Consider the following 17,654-nt stretch of genomic DNA (forward strand, 5'->3'; position numbering starts at 1 on the left):
CTCTCTTGTGAAGAAATATTCTTGAGTGGCTGAGAGGCACAGCTCCCAGACTGAAAAGTATTTGGGGTGGGGTCTGCTACCTTCTTTTCTGATGTTCCTACTCAACTTCTGTTCTTATTCTTCTGACTACTTCTATTAGGAAAGAGAATACTAAGAATATCTGTTCCTTCTCAATCCAGATAGAAGCAAACCCAAGTTATATTCCAAATATTTGCATATTTTCCTCTAACCAGCTCTTTGTCCTGTTCTCTCAGCAGGCTCTGAAGTCATCTGTAATTTTTATATCCCCTCCGTAACAATACTTTGATCCTTGCCCCCAGCTTGCAAATTAAGTCATCACAGCAGAGTGCAGTGAGGGGTGCCCGAGGTTATACAATAAATCTGGCCCCAAACTGGGTAGCCTTGGTTCCAACCTGTTGATTGGTCACCCAGCCGCACTGCAGGCACAAAGGAAGCTGCACCCACAGCATTCTGTTGTGGATGGTGGCTGAGTTCACATTCATTATTGGGATCGCTTTGTTTCCTGTTAGGCCTAGCATTTTCTTTCTCCAGGTCAGGGAGGCCTGTTGGGCTTCTCTGTAGCCCCCAACCCAGCACTTTGAATACACAGGCTAGAGTATGTGCTTTAGAGAAGCTTTATGACTGTGTGAACCAGAGGGTGGGCCTTGATTGCCTGTGTGTGGTCTCCATCAGCAAAGCCAGGGCTGGGGCAATGTTATTTAGTTGTAACAAATAAATTTAGACCATGGAGGTGTTTTTGCTTTTGGTTGGAAAAGGCCGCGCTAGTGACTAAGTTCACTTTGGAGGAGTTGGGGTGTTCTTTTGTTATAAGAGAAGCTGGGTCCTCTAAAAGAGCCGTTTACTGTTCCTAGGTCTTCCCCTCATCACATCAACACTACCAGGGAGACTTGGTTATGACTGATGTAAACAGTGGCTCCAACAATTCAAGCAGCTGCGGGTGGAGAAACCGTGTCTTAGAACTTCACACACTGTGCTGAGCCTAAAGTAGTAGTGTGGGTTGTTGGCTTTGTGACAAGTTCTTTTTAATTTTTAAGAAAACAGTTGTGACTCTTAGAGGCCAATTGGGAATAATTGAAGAAATGTAGGAAAAGGAGGTAAATACATACATGGCGGGGTAGGGAGGGGACAAAACGAATGTTACGGGCTGGCTGCTTGGCTGTAGTAGCAATGTTAGCAGCAACACTCCACCCGGATGAGTAATAGACCCCATTCATGGGAGAGAGACTAGGGCCTCTGTGAGCACAGTGTGCGCGTGGGTGCTGGCGGAGTTGGGCTGGTGGGCTGATTGTCTAGCAAGAAGCTCCGGGTTGTAAACAACTGTGAATAGGTAGGTGCAAAGCAAGCTGCCCTTGGAACATACGTACTACTGAGTGCAGCTGCTCAGAAATGGGAAGCTAGTTTTGCCTGTAGTTCCAAAGGTTACTCTCCTCTTTGTTTCCTTCCCAGGATCTCTTGGAATAGAAACAGCAGATTAGTTTCAATTGAGAATTTTCTTAGACTTCTTAAACACTTATGCTGTCTTAAAATCTGCCGTTAGGGATTCCCTGTTACTTCGCATTAAGCCTCCAGTTCCTTCAGTATGTATCGTGGAAGAAGCAGAAGGGGGTTTTGGCCTTCAGAGATGGACCTTATCTAAGTGAGCACTGTTAAGACGGAGAGGAAGTGCCCCACTACCCGCAAGCCAGTGAAATTGATTGTGCAAAGTGTAGGCAGATGCCATCATCAGAAATGGATGCTTCCTGCTGTCCTTCACCCTACTAGAGCATTTGGTCTGCCGTGACCAGCCAAACTAAGGGGGAAATTACCAACGTTGATCTAGCCCTTAGAATAGTATTCCTCACCTTTTCTGACAGTAAAGCACAATAAAAATGCATTTTACTTTACAACCCTAAAGGTATATACACACAACACTTAAAGTTTCACAAAACAATACTTATACTTGCTACTTTCAATGCACTCTGCCATTCTCTATTCTGTTCTTCCTTTTTCTTTTCTTTTCTTTTTTTTTTTTTAAAGCTGTTTGTGGCTTCCTAAGTGGTGCTAGCAGTTTAAAAATCTCTACCCTTGGGGATTATCTCTAGACAAGGTCTCACTGAGGCTTGGTTCTAATTCTAATCTCCTGTCCTCCTTGGACTTTTCGCATGCTTGGCTTTTGCAGTTATCACCCTCATGTGGAGTAATCCTGGGGGGATGTGAAAGGCCTGAAGTCAAGAAGGAATTCCCACAGCCCAGCTTAGGCCGTTACTGCCTGGTGCTCTCAGTGTGTGCAACTGTTCTTTTTATCAGGGGCAAAGGGTAGGGGACTTGAGGATGAGGTCTTTGGGCACAAAAGCAAAGCCCTTGCCCCGGGGCTTGTGATGTGGGCTCAGCTACTCTGCCAGCCTGGACATCCTGGAATCTGCATTGTCCTTTCCCTGTCAGTCTGTTGAAAGCCCAGGAGACTGATGTGTCAAGCCTGAGGGGAGAGCCTGCTTCTTTCTCCAGGCAAAAGGTTGCATCTTAACTGTGGTAAGCACTGGGGACAGAATCCTCGAGGAAGGGTGGTGCTATCTCCTAGTGGTAGGAGGAAAGGGAGGACACGTGGCAGGCAATGGTGGCGGGGGCCTCATCTGAGGTGGTACCTGGCTGGGCATCCTGACCCCAGTTCTTCCCAAGTGACCAGCTGTTTGAGTGACAGGTGGCTCCACCCCCAGCATGGTTCTTTGCACCAGTGTTCAGAGAATGCCTACTAGGTGTCAGGCACTGACATGGATGCTGAGGTAGGGTATCTACAACAAGGCATCTATCTCGTGCCTTGGGTCAGAGTTCACAGTGTAATTGGGCGGAGGCAGTTAAATAAAAAATCTCAGTACAAGAAGATGGATGTAAGAAGGTGTTGTGGCTACAAGAGCCAGGAAGGACATGGAAGCAACCTAAATGTCCATCAATAGATGAGTGGATAAAGGAAATGTTGTACATATATACAATGGAATATTACTCAGCCATAAAAAAAGAATGAAATAATGCCGTTTGCAGCAACATGGACGGACCTAGAGATTGTCATCCTGGGTGAAGTAAGTCAGACAGAGGAAGACAAATATCATATAATATCACTTACATGTGGAATCTAAAAATATGGTACAAATGAACTTACTTACAAAACAAATGGAGTCAAAGATGCAGAAAACAAACTTATGGTTAGCAGGGGGGAAAAGGGGGGAGGGATAAATTGGGAGATTGGGATTGACATATACACACTACTATATATAAAATACATAACTAATAAGAACCTTCTGTATAGCACAGGGAACTCTTACTCAATACTCTGTAATGGCCTATATGGGAAAAGAATCTAAAAGAGTGGATATATGTGTATGTACAACTGACTCATTGCTGTACAGCAGAAACTAACACAACATTGTAAATCAACTATACTCCAATAAAAATTTTTGAAAAAAAAGAAAAAAAAAGAAGGTGTTATGGCAGTACAGGTAAGAGCAGGGGGCCCAATTCAGACTTCCCAGAAGCGGATGCCTGTAGAATTTAGTTAGGACTAGTAGACTTCCTTTAGCAAGGGGAGTGGGGCTAACAGGCCACAGGACTGCTGGTGCAAAGGCTGGTGTGTGTGAAATAGCAAGGGTGTCTGAGCTTTCGGCCAATAATTTGGTATTGTCAACTAGTGGAGAGCATCTGAAGGGGTTTCAAGAGCTCACATAGTCTCATGGTTAGATCTGAGTTTTAGAAAGGTCACTCTGTGGGGAGGATGGGTTGGCCAGAGATCTTTCAGTCAGCTGTACTGCTCTGGCTGAGAAATGAAGATGACATGAAAGGGTGAAGAGAGGTTTAGAAGAAGCAATTCACAGGATTAAATAATTAGATATGGAAGAGGAGGAAAGGAGGACTTTCAGATTTCTGGCACAGACACACGAAGTGCAGTCAGACACAAAGAAAAAATGGAAACAGATTTTAGGGGAGAAGACAGTAGAAATGGCATTTGAGTACCCCCATGTGCAGGTAATTATTATCTATCTACCTTCCTCTATCTATACATCTATGTATGTTCCCATTTAATCTTCCCATTTAAGACTTCAAATTAAGCAGTGTTATTAGAATTTTTTAGATTTCTGGGTTAGATGCATGATAAAGTACAACATACAGTAAGTGGCTGAGCCAGCACTGGTGTTCAAATTGCCTGACTACAAAGACAGTGCTTGTTGGTTATAATCCTGTGGCTTCCCAGTTTTGAACATGTTAAATTTGAGGTGCCTGTGGAGTTTCCAAATGGAAAAGTACAGAAAGAAGATGACTGTACAGAAAAGTCACTTTGGTTAGAGAGAGTTTGGACTATGCTTTTGAGAAGCATATCTCAACTCCTTGATTATGAACCTTGATTTGAAAAAAAATTTTTTTACTCCTATTCCTGCCTTGTCTGGGGCAAGCTTTAATGGATTTTTACTATTAGGAACTTCCTTTTCATTCAGTATTGTTCCCTGAACTATACAGCTGCTTTCATCCTGACCATATTCTAAGTCAATAGATTCATTGATACACCCATTTGAGAAATTGGAACTTTAAGTATATAAGATGATAGACATACTGGATGCTTTTTTTTTTAAGGTTGAGAAGAGAAAAGGGTCTCTGTATTCTGAATGAGAAGATGGTAGAGAGTGGTTCTTTCCCTTTCTCTGGATTCCCCTGAAAAAATAAACAGCTGTATGCCTCCACTCAACACCAGCTGCCCCATCACCTTTTGTCCAGATCAGTCAGGTTACATATTGTTTTTAAGGAATTAAGAGTAGTCTGTTTCTTTTTGGTAACTCAGTAACCTATTCACTTGTCATTTTTTCTCTTCCTAAATCTAATAGGTTGCACTTAACTTTCACAAAAAGGAGTACACAGAATAGCTGCGTAAGGCCAATCCCGAACTTAATGAAGGATGTCAGAGTGGAAGCATTCTGATGTGCCAGTGTCCTCATTCTGCAGTGTGTTCCGTTTGCTCCCCTTTCCGAAAAAAATGGTATTAAAATATTTTGTGAAATAAGAAGCTCCTTTTACATTTTTAATGACCAACATGGATATCTGTCCTACAGAATACAAAGTCCTATGGTCTTGAAGAAGGAAGAGCCCATTTAAAACTGACCCTAAATAAAAACAGACTTGAATGGACGTCAGAATGTTTGTTAGTGGCAGGAGAGTTAAAAAATGGCAATTTATTCAGTTATTTGCCACTTGTTTTGTACTAAGCCTCATGTTCTTCTGGATATCGATCGATAACCACATCGTGAGCCATATGAAGTCCTACTCTTACAGATACCTCATAAATAGCTACGACTTTGTGAATGATAGCCTGTCTCTTAAGCACAGCGAGGTTGGGGCTCCTCGCTACCAGTACTTGATTAACCATGAGGAGAAGTGTCAAACACAAGACGTCCTGCTCTTACTGTTTGTAAAGACTGCTCCTGAAAACTACAATCGCCGTTCTGCCATTAGGAAAACATGGGGCAACGAGAAGTATGTTCGCTCTCAACTTAACGCCAACATTAAAACTCTGTTTGTCTTAGGAACACCTTCTGACCCACTGACAAGAGAAAGACTTCAGAAAAGACTGGTTTGGGAAGATCAGATGTACAATGATATAATTCAGCAAGCCTTTGCTGATTCTTTCTATAATCTTACTCTTAAATTTCTTCTGCAGTTCAGTTGGGCAAATAGCTTTTGTCCACATGCCAAATTCCTTATGACTGCTGATGATGACATATTTATTCACATGCCAAATCTTATTGAATACCTTCAAAGTTTAGAACGAATTGGTGTTCAAGACTTTTGGATTGGTCGTGTTCATCGTGGTGCCCCTCCCGTCAGAGACAAAAGCAGCAAATACTATGTCTCCTATGAAATGTACCAGTGGCCGGCTTACCCTGACTATACTGCAGGAGCTGCCTACGTGATCTCTGGTGATGTAGCCGCCAAAGTCTATGAGGCATCACAGACACTTAACTCTAGTCTTTACATAGATGATGTGTTCATGGGCCTCTGTGCCAATAAAATAGGGATAGTACCACAATACCATGTGTTTTTCTCCGGGGAAGGTAAAACTCCTTATCATCCCTGCATCTATGAAAAAATGATGACATCTCATGGGCATGTAGAAGACCTTCAGGACCTTTGGAAGGATGCCACAGACCCAAGAGTAAAAATAATTTCAAAAGGTTTCTTCGGTCAAATATACTGCAGAATCATTAAGATAGTCCTCCTTTGCAAACTGACCTATGTGGATACGTATCCGTGTAGGGCCGCCTTTGCCTAATAGTACTTGAATGTTGTATGTTTTCACTGTCACTGAGCCAGACGTGGATGAAAAACCTTTAAATGTTTGTCTATACCATAAGTGAAATGAATATGAAGAACAAAGAAATATTTTGAAAGCCCAGTCTATCAGAATGTTTCTTTGATTCTAGAAGCCCTTCAATATAACTTACCTACTTCATTGCCTAAATTCATATCAAGGAATTTATATTTAGACAAGGTTTATGAAAACAAAACTAAAGGGAATTTCAAGTTCTCAGTACCACGTGTATATTAGAGGTGTAGAGAAGTTATTAAGGTGCCTAGGTGTTAGAATAACTACTTTGGGAAAATACCAAGTAAGTGTATAGTACAACATCTCAAAGAAATGGATATATTGTTAGACCAGGTATACAAGTTTATTTTGATTAAAAAGCACTTGATGGAGTTGGTGGAGGCAGGAGAGGATTGGCATAGAAGAAAGTACATGAATCTGGTAAAAGAAAGTTTCCTCTTCTTCAGAGATTTAGGAAAATGTACACAATTTCTTTATAAACTGCCATATCACTTACTGTCACATCCATGTAGCTATTTTACCTGGATAGTGTTGGAGTCATTTTAAATATATTCATATTTTTTTTCAAAGTTTAATGTGAAATTTGAGAAGTCATTAGTTCGGCCCTAACTAGTACTTTATTATGGTTCTTTTTGATTATTAGAAAATGACACAAAACATGGACAGTGTCTTACTCATGGGGTCCTCTCTGGAGAGAAATCATTGTTAATTCAAATAAGTTGATTTTAATTTAATGAATTTTTCAACTGGTTTTTAAATATTCAATATGGGTCTGTTTTTAAGGCAGCTATTTCAATGTAGTTTACATAGAGGAATATAATAATGAAGAAGAATTCAAAAGGAAAGATAGAACATTAAAAGCCTCTTTTCTCCATAATTTATAAAATAAAAGTTTTAGTGTCTAAATTGTATTGATTACTAAAATTAGCCCACCCCTCTCCAACAGGGTCTCATAAACCACAGTACTTTGTTCTGAGTTCAGCTTTTAAAATTGAGAGTATTAAACATCAAATTGAAGCTGTAGCATTTTAAAAAAATCTACTCTTTCATCTACAACAACTGTCAGAGGTTATCTTCAACTTATAAATATTTCCAACTTCAAAGTAGAATGAAAGTGATAGAAAAGTCACCAGAATGAGATTTAAAGCATTTGTAAAGCTGTATGTTTCTTGTAATCAAAGAGATGTGGCTGAGATCCAATAGTGCATTACATTTATTTTACAGAGCAGGATAAAAATGTGGCAATGATGCAAACAACCTCCCCTCACTACAGAAAGAACTAGGTGATGTCTGTTGTTAGGGGGGATTATATGAAAGCCAAAATAGTGACTTCAGCAAAAGCAGTTGAACTGATTATAAACCCTTTGTCTGCAGAGGCTCCTGTTAGGGAAAACTAAGATGTATCACTTAATAAGATGTCTGAAACATGCAAAAAAACTAAAAAAGAAGTCTCAGTATATGCAACTGGATGATGATATGTATAATCTGTTGCAGGTAGCTTCTCAATGTTTACAGAAATTTTTTGTTAATTTTTTTCTATTTTGAGAATTGAAGCTTGTTTACATTGATTGCTCAGATAATTTAAAATTTTTAACTCATGTCAAACTATGGTATCAAACATTCTAGTTTTTAGTTACTTTCAGAGTAGGTTCAGGGTTTTTAGATCATTACAGTTTTAATTTTCTGACCAATTAAAAAAACTGTAGAGAACAAAAGCACATTTTGACAAGGCAGGTTTATAATTAATTTTTATTAGTTGATCCTTTAATAACCATTTGCCTTTTGGCCATATATATGTCCTGTGTATCTATACTTGTAACTGTTTAAATTTGCCATTGGTTGAAAACATCAGTGTCTCTCTGGCCATCAAAATGATCTTGTTTACAGCAATACTTTTGTGAAACAGTTATTTATTTGTGAAAGAGCTCCCCTCAATTGTGTTCATCTTTTTATTTTTGCTTAAAATAGAATGAAACAGTTAAATATGAAGGAAATATGAAGGCACTTCCTTTTTTTAATAAGAAGGAAATTGCTAGACTCTTCCTTCGTCAGATTTAAAGTACTGAGAAGAATAATTGTAAATAAAGGATTCCAACCTTTTAAAAAGGAAGGAAAAAACTTTTTGGTGCTCCAGTGCAAGGCTGTGTTTTAAAAATCATCAATAAAGGGAAAATAAACTCTTAGCCTGGATGGTCAATTGATAGTTATACACAGTGTTATTGCTAAAAACTTTTTACCTCTTGGTTGGTTTGCGTCTTTTTTCCATATTATTAATTTTATACCAAAATGTTAAATATTTATATTATTTGAATTTTGCTCTTATATGGCAAAATAGAGGGTTTTTAAAAATAAATCTATGATTTCCAATAAACAACTTGAAAATTGTCAACAGATGTGTATTTTTGCAAAGGTTTTTAAACTCCTGTGTGAACACCATTTGTTTATATAATCAACTAGTTCTGTTTAATGTCAGAGAGGTCTGTAGTACATGATCGTAATCCTATTTCCTGTTCAGACTTGCTGCTGTGCCCATGATAGATTATTGTGTCCTCTGCATTGTAGAGCCATCTAAAATGCTTCTTTTGTTTGTTGAAAGATTTATGCTGGAATGTCTAAGTGGGGGAATTCTTCTTTCCTAATAGATTGTTCAGGAAAAGATGAATTAAGAACCTATCTATAGCCATAGTGCCTTAAGACACCATTTGAAAGGTCATATTTTCCTTTTATTTGATATCATTAGCTATCCAACAGTTGATTCAAATTTAGCCCTAGTCTCTTAATGTTAGGAATATTCTTAGGCCTGCTCTGCAGTGTTTGGTGTTTCAGTATATCTGTACATAGTATGTGCTCATCTGCTTTTCACCTGATTCTGGCTTGATTCTTAGCATAGTACATGGTGTGATTCAATCTATATATTTTTTATAACTTGGAAGCATCTGAATTATTTGGTTGTAGTAGAACTTTTACTTGCAAGGCATGGCTGAGGTGTTTGTAGTTGGGACTAAAATGATGATGACTCAGAAGAGTTAAGTTGACCTATTTGGGGGACTTTAATTGAATACCATAGCTACAGTGAGAATCAGACAGGGTTACTCATTCTTCTGTAATAATGAGAGAAATGTTAGGTGTCTCCTTGACTCTGCTTTCTCTGCAGTGACTGCATTCTGCAGTTGGACTAGCCTCAGTCGCAGCTTTCATTATGATGTTCCTTTGCTCCAGACCTCAAAGGCTCCTTACTGCCCCAGTATCAAATCTAATCTCTTCTACCTGGTTTTCAAGGCCTTATCTAATCTTCTTTTCCCTGTAGCTTTATTTTTCCCACTGCTGCTATTACCCATCACAGATCTCATTCATGACCTTACCTTGCATAAATTGGTTTCCCTTGCCAGGAACACTGTTTCTCCTGAAGCTGTTGAAATCTTGGATTTACAACCCTACCTTTGCTCCTCCATTAAGCATCTCCTCCCCTCCCTCTAAAATATATACTTAATCAAATATTTTATTGTGCCACCTAGGAATCATTTCATGTGTTTTTTCCTAGTTAAAATATAAGTTATGAAGGTAGGGACTATGCACAGTGCTGTCACATAGTGCTTAGAATCATTATTTTTTCCAAATATAATAAAGTAATGTTATTCTGGCAAGCCATCCAAAAATGAAAAGAGATTAATTATTCAGAACCCTTAATGGACATTATCTGGTATAACATTTTACCTGCACTACTTAAAAGCTTATAATTTATTCAACAAAATCTGAATGCTTACTATGTGCCAAGCATATTGTACCTATCAACTCTAGCCCAACAAATTTGTATTAGTTATACATAAAAACTCAAATCTATAAAAATCAAAAATGAATAAGGAAATATAGATTAAACTGTTGCAGCAAAGATGGTGATCTTATAGTATTTATTCAAAGCTGTCGGTAGAACTAAAACAGTAGTCTTATAGATTCTCCTGTCTCCTTAATCCACTGGCTAATTTTGCCTTTTCTCAAAGTTCTTTTGCAAGAATCTTAGATATTTTTGTTTCATTAAATGCTGTAACTTCTCCCATTTGCATTTCTCATTAGAAGTATGATTTAATCATTTCCTGTAAATTAATACAATAATTCATCAGCTAACATAAAGGATTCATTATAAGAATTATAAAATTACAATTATAAAAGTAAGTATGGTTGTAGTAATAGAAAAGTCCCCAATGATATACTGTCACTTAAGGAAAACAACAGAATACATTGCCAGGTGGTGCTTTTCAGACATAACCCAACTAAATACACTTTCAGATGTGCTGAACTGGGCCATTTACTATAACTCAAAGGTATATTTCAACCAGTAAGAGCCCACATATTTCCTTGAGTACACCTTAAAGTGAAAGACTAGGAAGTAATCTAATTAAACTAATACTGGCTTTACTCAAGGGGCAAATTCCTAAAGTTGTTTGTTCATTCATTCTACAGGCATTTTTTTGGAGGCCTGCTAAGAGCTAAACATGATAGACCCTTGGGATAAAAGCAGCTCATAAATGAATAAGTCAAATGGTGTGGGTAAAACAATGTGACAAAGGCTAGAATAGAGGTAATGATGGGGATTCTGAGTACAAGGAAAATTTTTTAAAAAATGAATTTCATGCTTTTGGTCTTAACTGCCATAATTTAGGCTTTCTGATCTGCAGAGCATTCACATGCATGCAAACACCTTGCTGTAGGCCAAAAATAGCATTACATTTGTATAAATGGTGTTTATGGGGAACCTATATCCTTTAAATGCTTTAAAACCAATAATTCAATCAATATTAGCAATAGTTTTTCATACTATTTTCTTGATAATACACTGTTTTTAAAAACTGAGTATCTTGGGAAGCCTGGTTTATGAGATGCCATTTTCAGCTCTTGCTTGTTGCTTTTATGAGATTCATGAGTTTTGTTCTCTGGTACACAATGAAGGTTAGTATACAGAATAAATATGTGATTTTATCTAGGAAAGATAAGTGATAAGATTTAAAACAGAGCATACCCTACCCTCCTCCCCCATTACCCCCACCCCTCTAAAGGGTTAAAATGACTTCTACAAAGAGATGTGCAATCTTACCTGCTGGGGGAAAGATTTTTGGAACTGTCAAGCTGCTCTGGCTCAGGGTTCTCCCCATCATGACTGCTTTCAAGTATTTCTTCATTCTGAAGTGAAAGAAATTTTGGTAACATCATCTATTTGGGGGAGGAGGGCTCTTACTATATTTTTCTATTCCTAAATGTCTTTGTTTTGTTGTTGTTTTTAATTTTCTAGATAAGCAACATATTCAGTTTCTCATCCTTCTCTTTCTTTCTTGGGCTATCCCCAACCACTCTGTGGATCTTTTACAGTTTCCCCTTCAGGCTTCCTTCAGGAACATCAAAAACTTATTCACAAAAGCAGGTATCCTTTTTCCTTAATAATGAAGGGACTATTAACATTGTACTCTTCCCCCTTCCCTGCTGATTCACAAAAATGATTCAGAGTTTGCTACAAGGAACAGCAAAGGGATCATTTGATTCAATGTTTTTTCTTTTTTCCGGGTAAGAAATCAATATCTGGAGAAGTTGTGGCCTGCCCAAGCCCAGAGAGAGAGCTAGACAGAGAGGAGATAAGTCCAGGGTCCACTTTCACAGGCTGGTAATCACAAGTCCGTTGTATCACACTGCCTTCTTAGGCCAGTGCACAGTGGTCACCAGTGCTGGCTTAAAGCCAGCTGGTGGTCGGAAGCCCTGCTCCACTGTGTGCCACCGCTGAGACCTTGGGGGGCGTGGGGGAATCCGGGAGGGGCCAAAAGGAGGGAGGAGACGCCAGCCCTACTCTGTCCTGCCAATCTCCCAGAAACCCTCATGCTGACCCATCTTGGCTGAGAGATGCATGTGCCACCAGGAAAGACCCTGAATCAGACCAAATATGGGCCAAGCAAGATGACTGGCCAGAGACAACCTGGAAAGCTAACCCCATTACCATAAAACCTAAGACTGCAAGCCGTGTGACAGAGCAGTTCTCCTGGGTTCTCTTACCCTACTGCTCTCCGCCCGGGTGCCCCTTCCCAATAAAGTCTTTTTTTTTTTTAAACATCTTTATTGGAGTATAATTGCTTTACAATGGTGTGTTTCTGCTTTATAACAAAGTGAATCATCTATACATATACATACATCCCCCTATCTCCTCCCTCTTGCATCTCCCTATCCCACCCCTCTAGGTGGTCACAAAGCACTGAGCTGATCTCCCTGTGTTATGCAGCTGCTTCCCACTAGTTATCTATTTTACATTTGGTAGTGTATATATGTCCATGCTAATAAAGTCTTTTGCTTTGTCAGTAAGTGTGTCTCCTTGGACAATTCATTTCCGAGTGTTAGACAACAGCCCACTCTCGGGCCCTGGAAGGGGACCCCCTTCTGTAACGGCACTATCTGCCGCATAGGGTTGCAGATCTTTTTCAGAACACTGGGCGGACTTCCCTGGCAGTCGAGTGGTTAAGACTCTGCACTTCCAATGCAGGGGCCACGGGTTCGATCCCTGGTCAGGGAACTAAGATCCAACATGCCAGACAATGCGGCAAAAAATAAAAAAAAAAAAAAGTTAAAAAAAAAAAAGAATAACACCAGGCATTTAATTCTCAAAAAGAGGCAAGACTCCCACTCAATTTACTTTCAAGAAAATATCATTTTAACCAGGAAGTGAATTTGTATATCATATTGGTAGCAACAGGAGTATTATAAGGGTATTAACCAATAATGAACAAGTAGATAATTAGCCAGCATTTGAATTCTTCCTGACTGCTAGGTTCTGTTTAAATGAGTTATTTTACATTCTCACAAAAGAGAGTATAGATTTAGAAATACTTTTGCAAATACTTGCAAAAGTATTATTAAGGGAAATTTAATGAATAAAGATTCCTTGTAGATTAGAGCTAAAAGTTGGACGATGAGCTTTTCCCAGATTCACATGAACAGATAGGAAGAACCTTGCAAAACAGGTGAGAGTTACAGGCTGCTCAGTTAGTTGTAGACAATGCAAGAGAGCCCTCTCCCTGGATTAACAGAGAGCAGTCAAGGTAAGGCTGTTTTATTATTCACAATGCAGACCACAGAGACAGCAATTTAAAAGTGTTCAGTGTATGAAAGAAAACCATGGATTTTCTATGTTTTCATAGATGTCTTCCCAAATCTGGTATCATATCCAGAAAGCCGGCTAACAAAGGAGGATTTGGGATACTAGTTTTGTTAATTTAAATTAGCTCTAAAAGACACGAGCAATCTTACATTCAGGTTCATATTTTTTCTTTTAAAATAGGATATCATTTCAATAAGAATCTAAATTTTTAGTTCCCTCTCTTAACTATATTTGACCAGAGACTAGAATATATTTTTCATTTCAGTCAATATACAGAAGTAAATACCAGTCCCTGGATTCAAACCAATCTAGGTATTTTCACTACACTACCAAAGCTCTTTCTTCACATTTTCTATGTAATGTTGAACTAATTACTATGGCAGTTAATGTTACATTGCATCCCTTTCTAGTTCCTCCTCTGTGATGTTACTGTGCCAGAAACACTCACTGGACTTTGAGCTCCAGCCTTATTCATCTTGAATCCACAACATGCAATACCTTCAGAAAGAATAATTACCATTATTAACAAAACTCTCTCTCACTGTAAAACTTGCTTATGCTTGTGAAATGAATGGTGCTCCTTCCAACTCTATTGATCTATTGTTAGAATGGTGGATTGTAGAGTCTCTTATTTCATGACAACCTAGTATAGTGATGGAAAAATAACAATGACTTAAGGTGCAGGTATGGGCTTTATCATTTTATACAGAATGATAACATCCCTCTAATTTATAGACTTTGTCATGCATGAGATGACCTCATGGGCTTGCTGAAATGCTTAGGCATGGACTTGGTCATGTCAACCCATTTTCTTGTGGCCACATGTCAGACAGTTGGTGTCAGGGTGGAGGGAAAGTCCTCTGTCAATCAAGTTTGATGGAATACAACACCCATGTTTTTGAGAATGTATGGGAAGGATCCACAGCAGATCTGGGGACTGTTTGTTTTAATAAGAGCTGGCAGTTAACTGCACTGTATACCAGTGTTTTGCTAAGGTTTAGATGGATTAGTTCTGGTGCAGTGGCTTTAAAAACTGACCACAACCCACAGGAAAAACGTTTACATAATAATACTTATACACATATACTGTGATTTATAATAAGAAATGTATATTTGGTCTTCATCCTGTTTCTGGCACAGAGCTCCTAAAACCCTTTAAATTTCTTGTGGTAGAGTGTCTTGATATTTATAACAAACCCCTTTCAACCACACTTGAGTTTATGTTAATGAGGTAACTATTAGGAAGCACCTACAGCCAGCCAGTCTCTCAGAAGAACAGGTGACAACCTGGGTTTGCAATTGGCCTCTGAAGGGGCATGGGAGCAGTCTTATAAGGCTGAGCCCTCAATATTTGGCATCTGATGCTATCTCCAAGTAGACAGTACAGAATTAATTGTTTGTTGGTGTTGGGGAAAAAATATACAACAGATGTACGTATAACTGAAAAATGTTTGTGTGATTTTGTGATGGGATACATTCTATTTTTAAATTCTATCCCATTCCCTTCTATTTATTTTTTTTTAAATGCTGGTGAACCCACCAAACTGAGTTCACTATCACCATTGTGACCTGTAATTTGAAAACCTCTTAAAGAGTGAAAAGAACGCAAACTGAGGTGTGAGAGGTAAATCTGGGTGGGAATCCCTGGCTTACTTTTAAAGAAGTGGCCTTGGGTAGCACCTTAGTTCTCTATCAGTAAAATAGGTGTATTACATCTACATCAGAAGGTTTTTGTGGTAATTAGAGATAATGTATTAAAATGCTTAGCACAAAGAAAAGAATAAATGACATTTATGGTTGGCTCTTTAATATCTACTGTGTGGGGATTAAAATAGGTAATTATGTAAAGCACTCAACATGCTGACCTTCAGTAATTGCTGGATAGTTGCTACTGGACCCCATATTTCTCACTAGCTGGGAGATATTGGCTGTCACTTAATCTCCCTGGGCATCCATTTCCTTCTGTGTAAAATGAGGGAGATGTTTCATTTGACTATGAAATGTTTCTCTGCTTATAATATAAAATACCAACATAAGTGCTATTGCTTCCAATTTTGAGATGAAAGCTCAATTGTAGCCAGAGTACTTTTGGGAAAATTTTAAATTAAGCTTCCTGAAAGCTCTAGGAGGAAGAGAACATATTCAAATAAATGCTTGCTTTTTTCAAATATTGGTCCTTTGATTCAAATAATGGACCGAGAAAACTGACTGCAGACCAACCCACCAATTGCTGCTTTATTTCTTTGTTAGGGTTTCCTTATGAGCCTCAGTGAATTATACAGTGAGGTGATTTTAAAGCAGAGCACTAAGTTTCTTGTGAAATCATATCCTATTTCCCTTCAGTCACCCTGCCTTGGGGATGCCCCAGGGCACCAAAGAAGGGATTTTCTCAGTCAACTGCTTTAAAAGGGAACCAACCCATAAACTACTCTGTTGGGAGGCCAATCAGGTGGGAGACTCCCTCCTCCTGTATGTTCCTTTTATTCTGAAGAAAAAGGGTGGCATTGAAGGCAGGCAGGCTGGCAGCTGCTCCAGGCCCAGCGTCACTCCCTGACCCCCACCTCCACCCTAGCCTCTCTCTGGTTTCAAAATGACACCAACCCACATGCAGGTTTTCTAGGATCAGCTTTAATGATGACGTCCTGTATCTTCTCAGCAACATAGAATCTGTTTTGTCTCCCCATATTTTGAAGAAAGACATATTTTCAAAATTTGAAAAAAAAACAGGTGAAGTGCCAAACCTGAAGGAATTTTTGTAAAAAAAATTTATTTCAATTTCTCTGAAGAATCTATCTTTTTTAAACTTATATTTTAAAAATTGTCAAGAGGTAATTTTCAATTGATTATTAACATTTTTTTTCTTCCCCAAAGGAGAGAGAGTAACATTTGAAACAGAATCAAATTTTTCCCTCAAGTTAGGTGATTTCCCTTTTTGATTTTTGGAATGCTTGGAGAGCAATTTCAGCTCCAACTCTTTTAAAGAGGTGGTATCTGGTAATTTAAGGTGAAAGTATGATTTATTATATTATCACATTTCTTAAAAAGGAAAGCTGCTAGACCTAATTCTGAGAGAGAAAAGGTAAGGCAGATAAGAAGCTGAACCACCCTCTTCATTTAAAGCATGAAGAGTGATCATTGAAAGAAGCGTTTAAGGTTATTAAGTCTTTTCTGGGATTGTAAATTAATTATGAAAACCTGAGAAAGTAAAAGAGGTATGACAAGTAAGAATCACTGAATAATTATAGAATGGCACAGCTTAGAGGAGGAGAGCAGGAAGGAAAGGAAAGGAAACCTCTCCAAATGTCAGTCACCTCCAGCCTCAGTCTAGGGTGGCCTTAGAGACACTCTGTTTCCCAGAGTGAAAAATATCAGCCTTGGGAAAGAGTAGCCTCCCCTCTCCATTGCTGGTACTGCCGAGAAAGGGGAAACCCCACCCCCCGATTTTTGAGATTCAGTGGGTTCTGATGTGGAGAATAGGAAGAACTTCTGAAGAACAGGAACCACCTAGAGAATCTATCCTTCAAGTGAATTCCTACCCAGCTGGTCTGTCCTGTTTGCTCCCTCTCGTTGGCCTTTTTCCAGCACATCTTTTCGTACACTTCACTGGCATTGCCTGAAGAAGCCACTACCTAAAGATTCCTTTAGATAATAGGGCAGTCAGTCCGTTTTAAAAGACGGCAAGTGTTTGCAGGAGGGTTGAGGGGCTGTCAGTCACTCAGCCATGCATTGCTGTGAACTAGCTCATTCAGATTTCTCCCCCTTCTAGTCCAGATCAGCTGTATTGGGAGGAGACTTCCAAGAGGGAGGGGAGGGGTGGCGAGGTAAGAGGAAGGTTTTAGGACATTTTATAGACTGAAGCCCTTTGGAGGGCTTGAGGAGACAGGCGTAACTGGTCCTGAAGCTTTGTGGAAAGGGGAAACGACTAGGGAAAGATAAGGAAATGGGTCCCAGATGAAAACTTTACAAAATTTTTCCAGGGTCTCTTTTATCTAAGATCTTGAGTTTTGCAGCTCGACTTGTTAGTAATTAGTTCAATGTTCTTACTGGTTAAATTGGCTTTTATAGGCTGGACTAATACTCTAAACATTACTTACAGTATTTGTTTATGGGGGAAATGTCTTCTTAAAAAACTGCCATCATTGCAACGTTGTTTTACCAATGATA

At 38.9% G+C, this 17,654-nt stretch overlaps 2 protein-coding genes across 7 annotated transcripts in view; one reads left to right on the forward strand and one right to left on the reverse strand.

Annotated features, from left to right (window-relative positions):
- Positions 1 to 17,654, reverse strand: part of MCF2L2 (MCF.2 cell line derived transforming sequence-like 2) — a 251,845-nt gene that overhangs the window by 71,394 nt on the left and 162,797 nt on the right. Inside the window, exon 15 of the mRNA XM_024124235.3 lies at positions 11,451 to 11,536. Within this exon, the coding sequence (XP_023980003.1) occupies positions 11,451 to 11,536 (86 nt within the window). The remainder of the gene's footprint in view (positions 1 to 11,450; positions 11,537 to 17,654) is intronic.
- Positions 1 to 17,654, forward strand: part of B3GNT5 (UDP-GlcNAc:betaGal beta-1,3-N-acetylglucosaminyltransferase 5) — a 133,472-nt gene that overhangs the window by 9,183 nt on the left and 106,635 nt on the right. For 4 of the 6 annotated variants that reach the window (XM_007111039.4, XM_028491555.2, XM_007111042.4 and 1 more), the window contains exon 3: positions 4,866 to 8,653. The exons of 1 other annotated variant lie outside the window; for it this stretch is intronic. In XM_007111039.4, coding sequence (XP_007111101.1) covers positions 5,162 to 6,307 — 1,146 coding nt within the window. In that variant the 5' untranslated portion in view covers positions 4,866 to 5,161 and the 3' untranslated portion in view covers positions 6,308 to 8,653. Of the gene's footprint in view, positions 1 to 1,079; positions 2,530 to 4,865; positions 8,654 to 17,654 lie in introns of those variants that run through there. One more of the 6 variants, XM_007111040.4, reaches the window with a different exon arrangement.

This window comes from Physeter macrocephalus, chromosome 1 (assembly GCF_002837175.3).
Source record: "Physeter macrocephalus isolate SW-GA chromosome 1, ASM283717v5, whole genome shotgun sequence".
NCBI lineage: Eukaryota > Metazoa > Chordata > Mammalia > Artiodactyla > Physeteridae > Physeter > Physeter macrocephalus.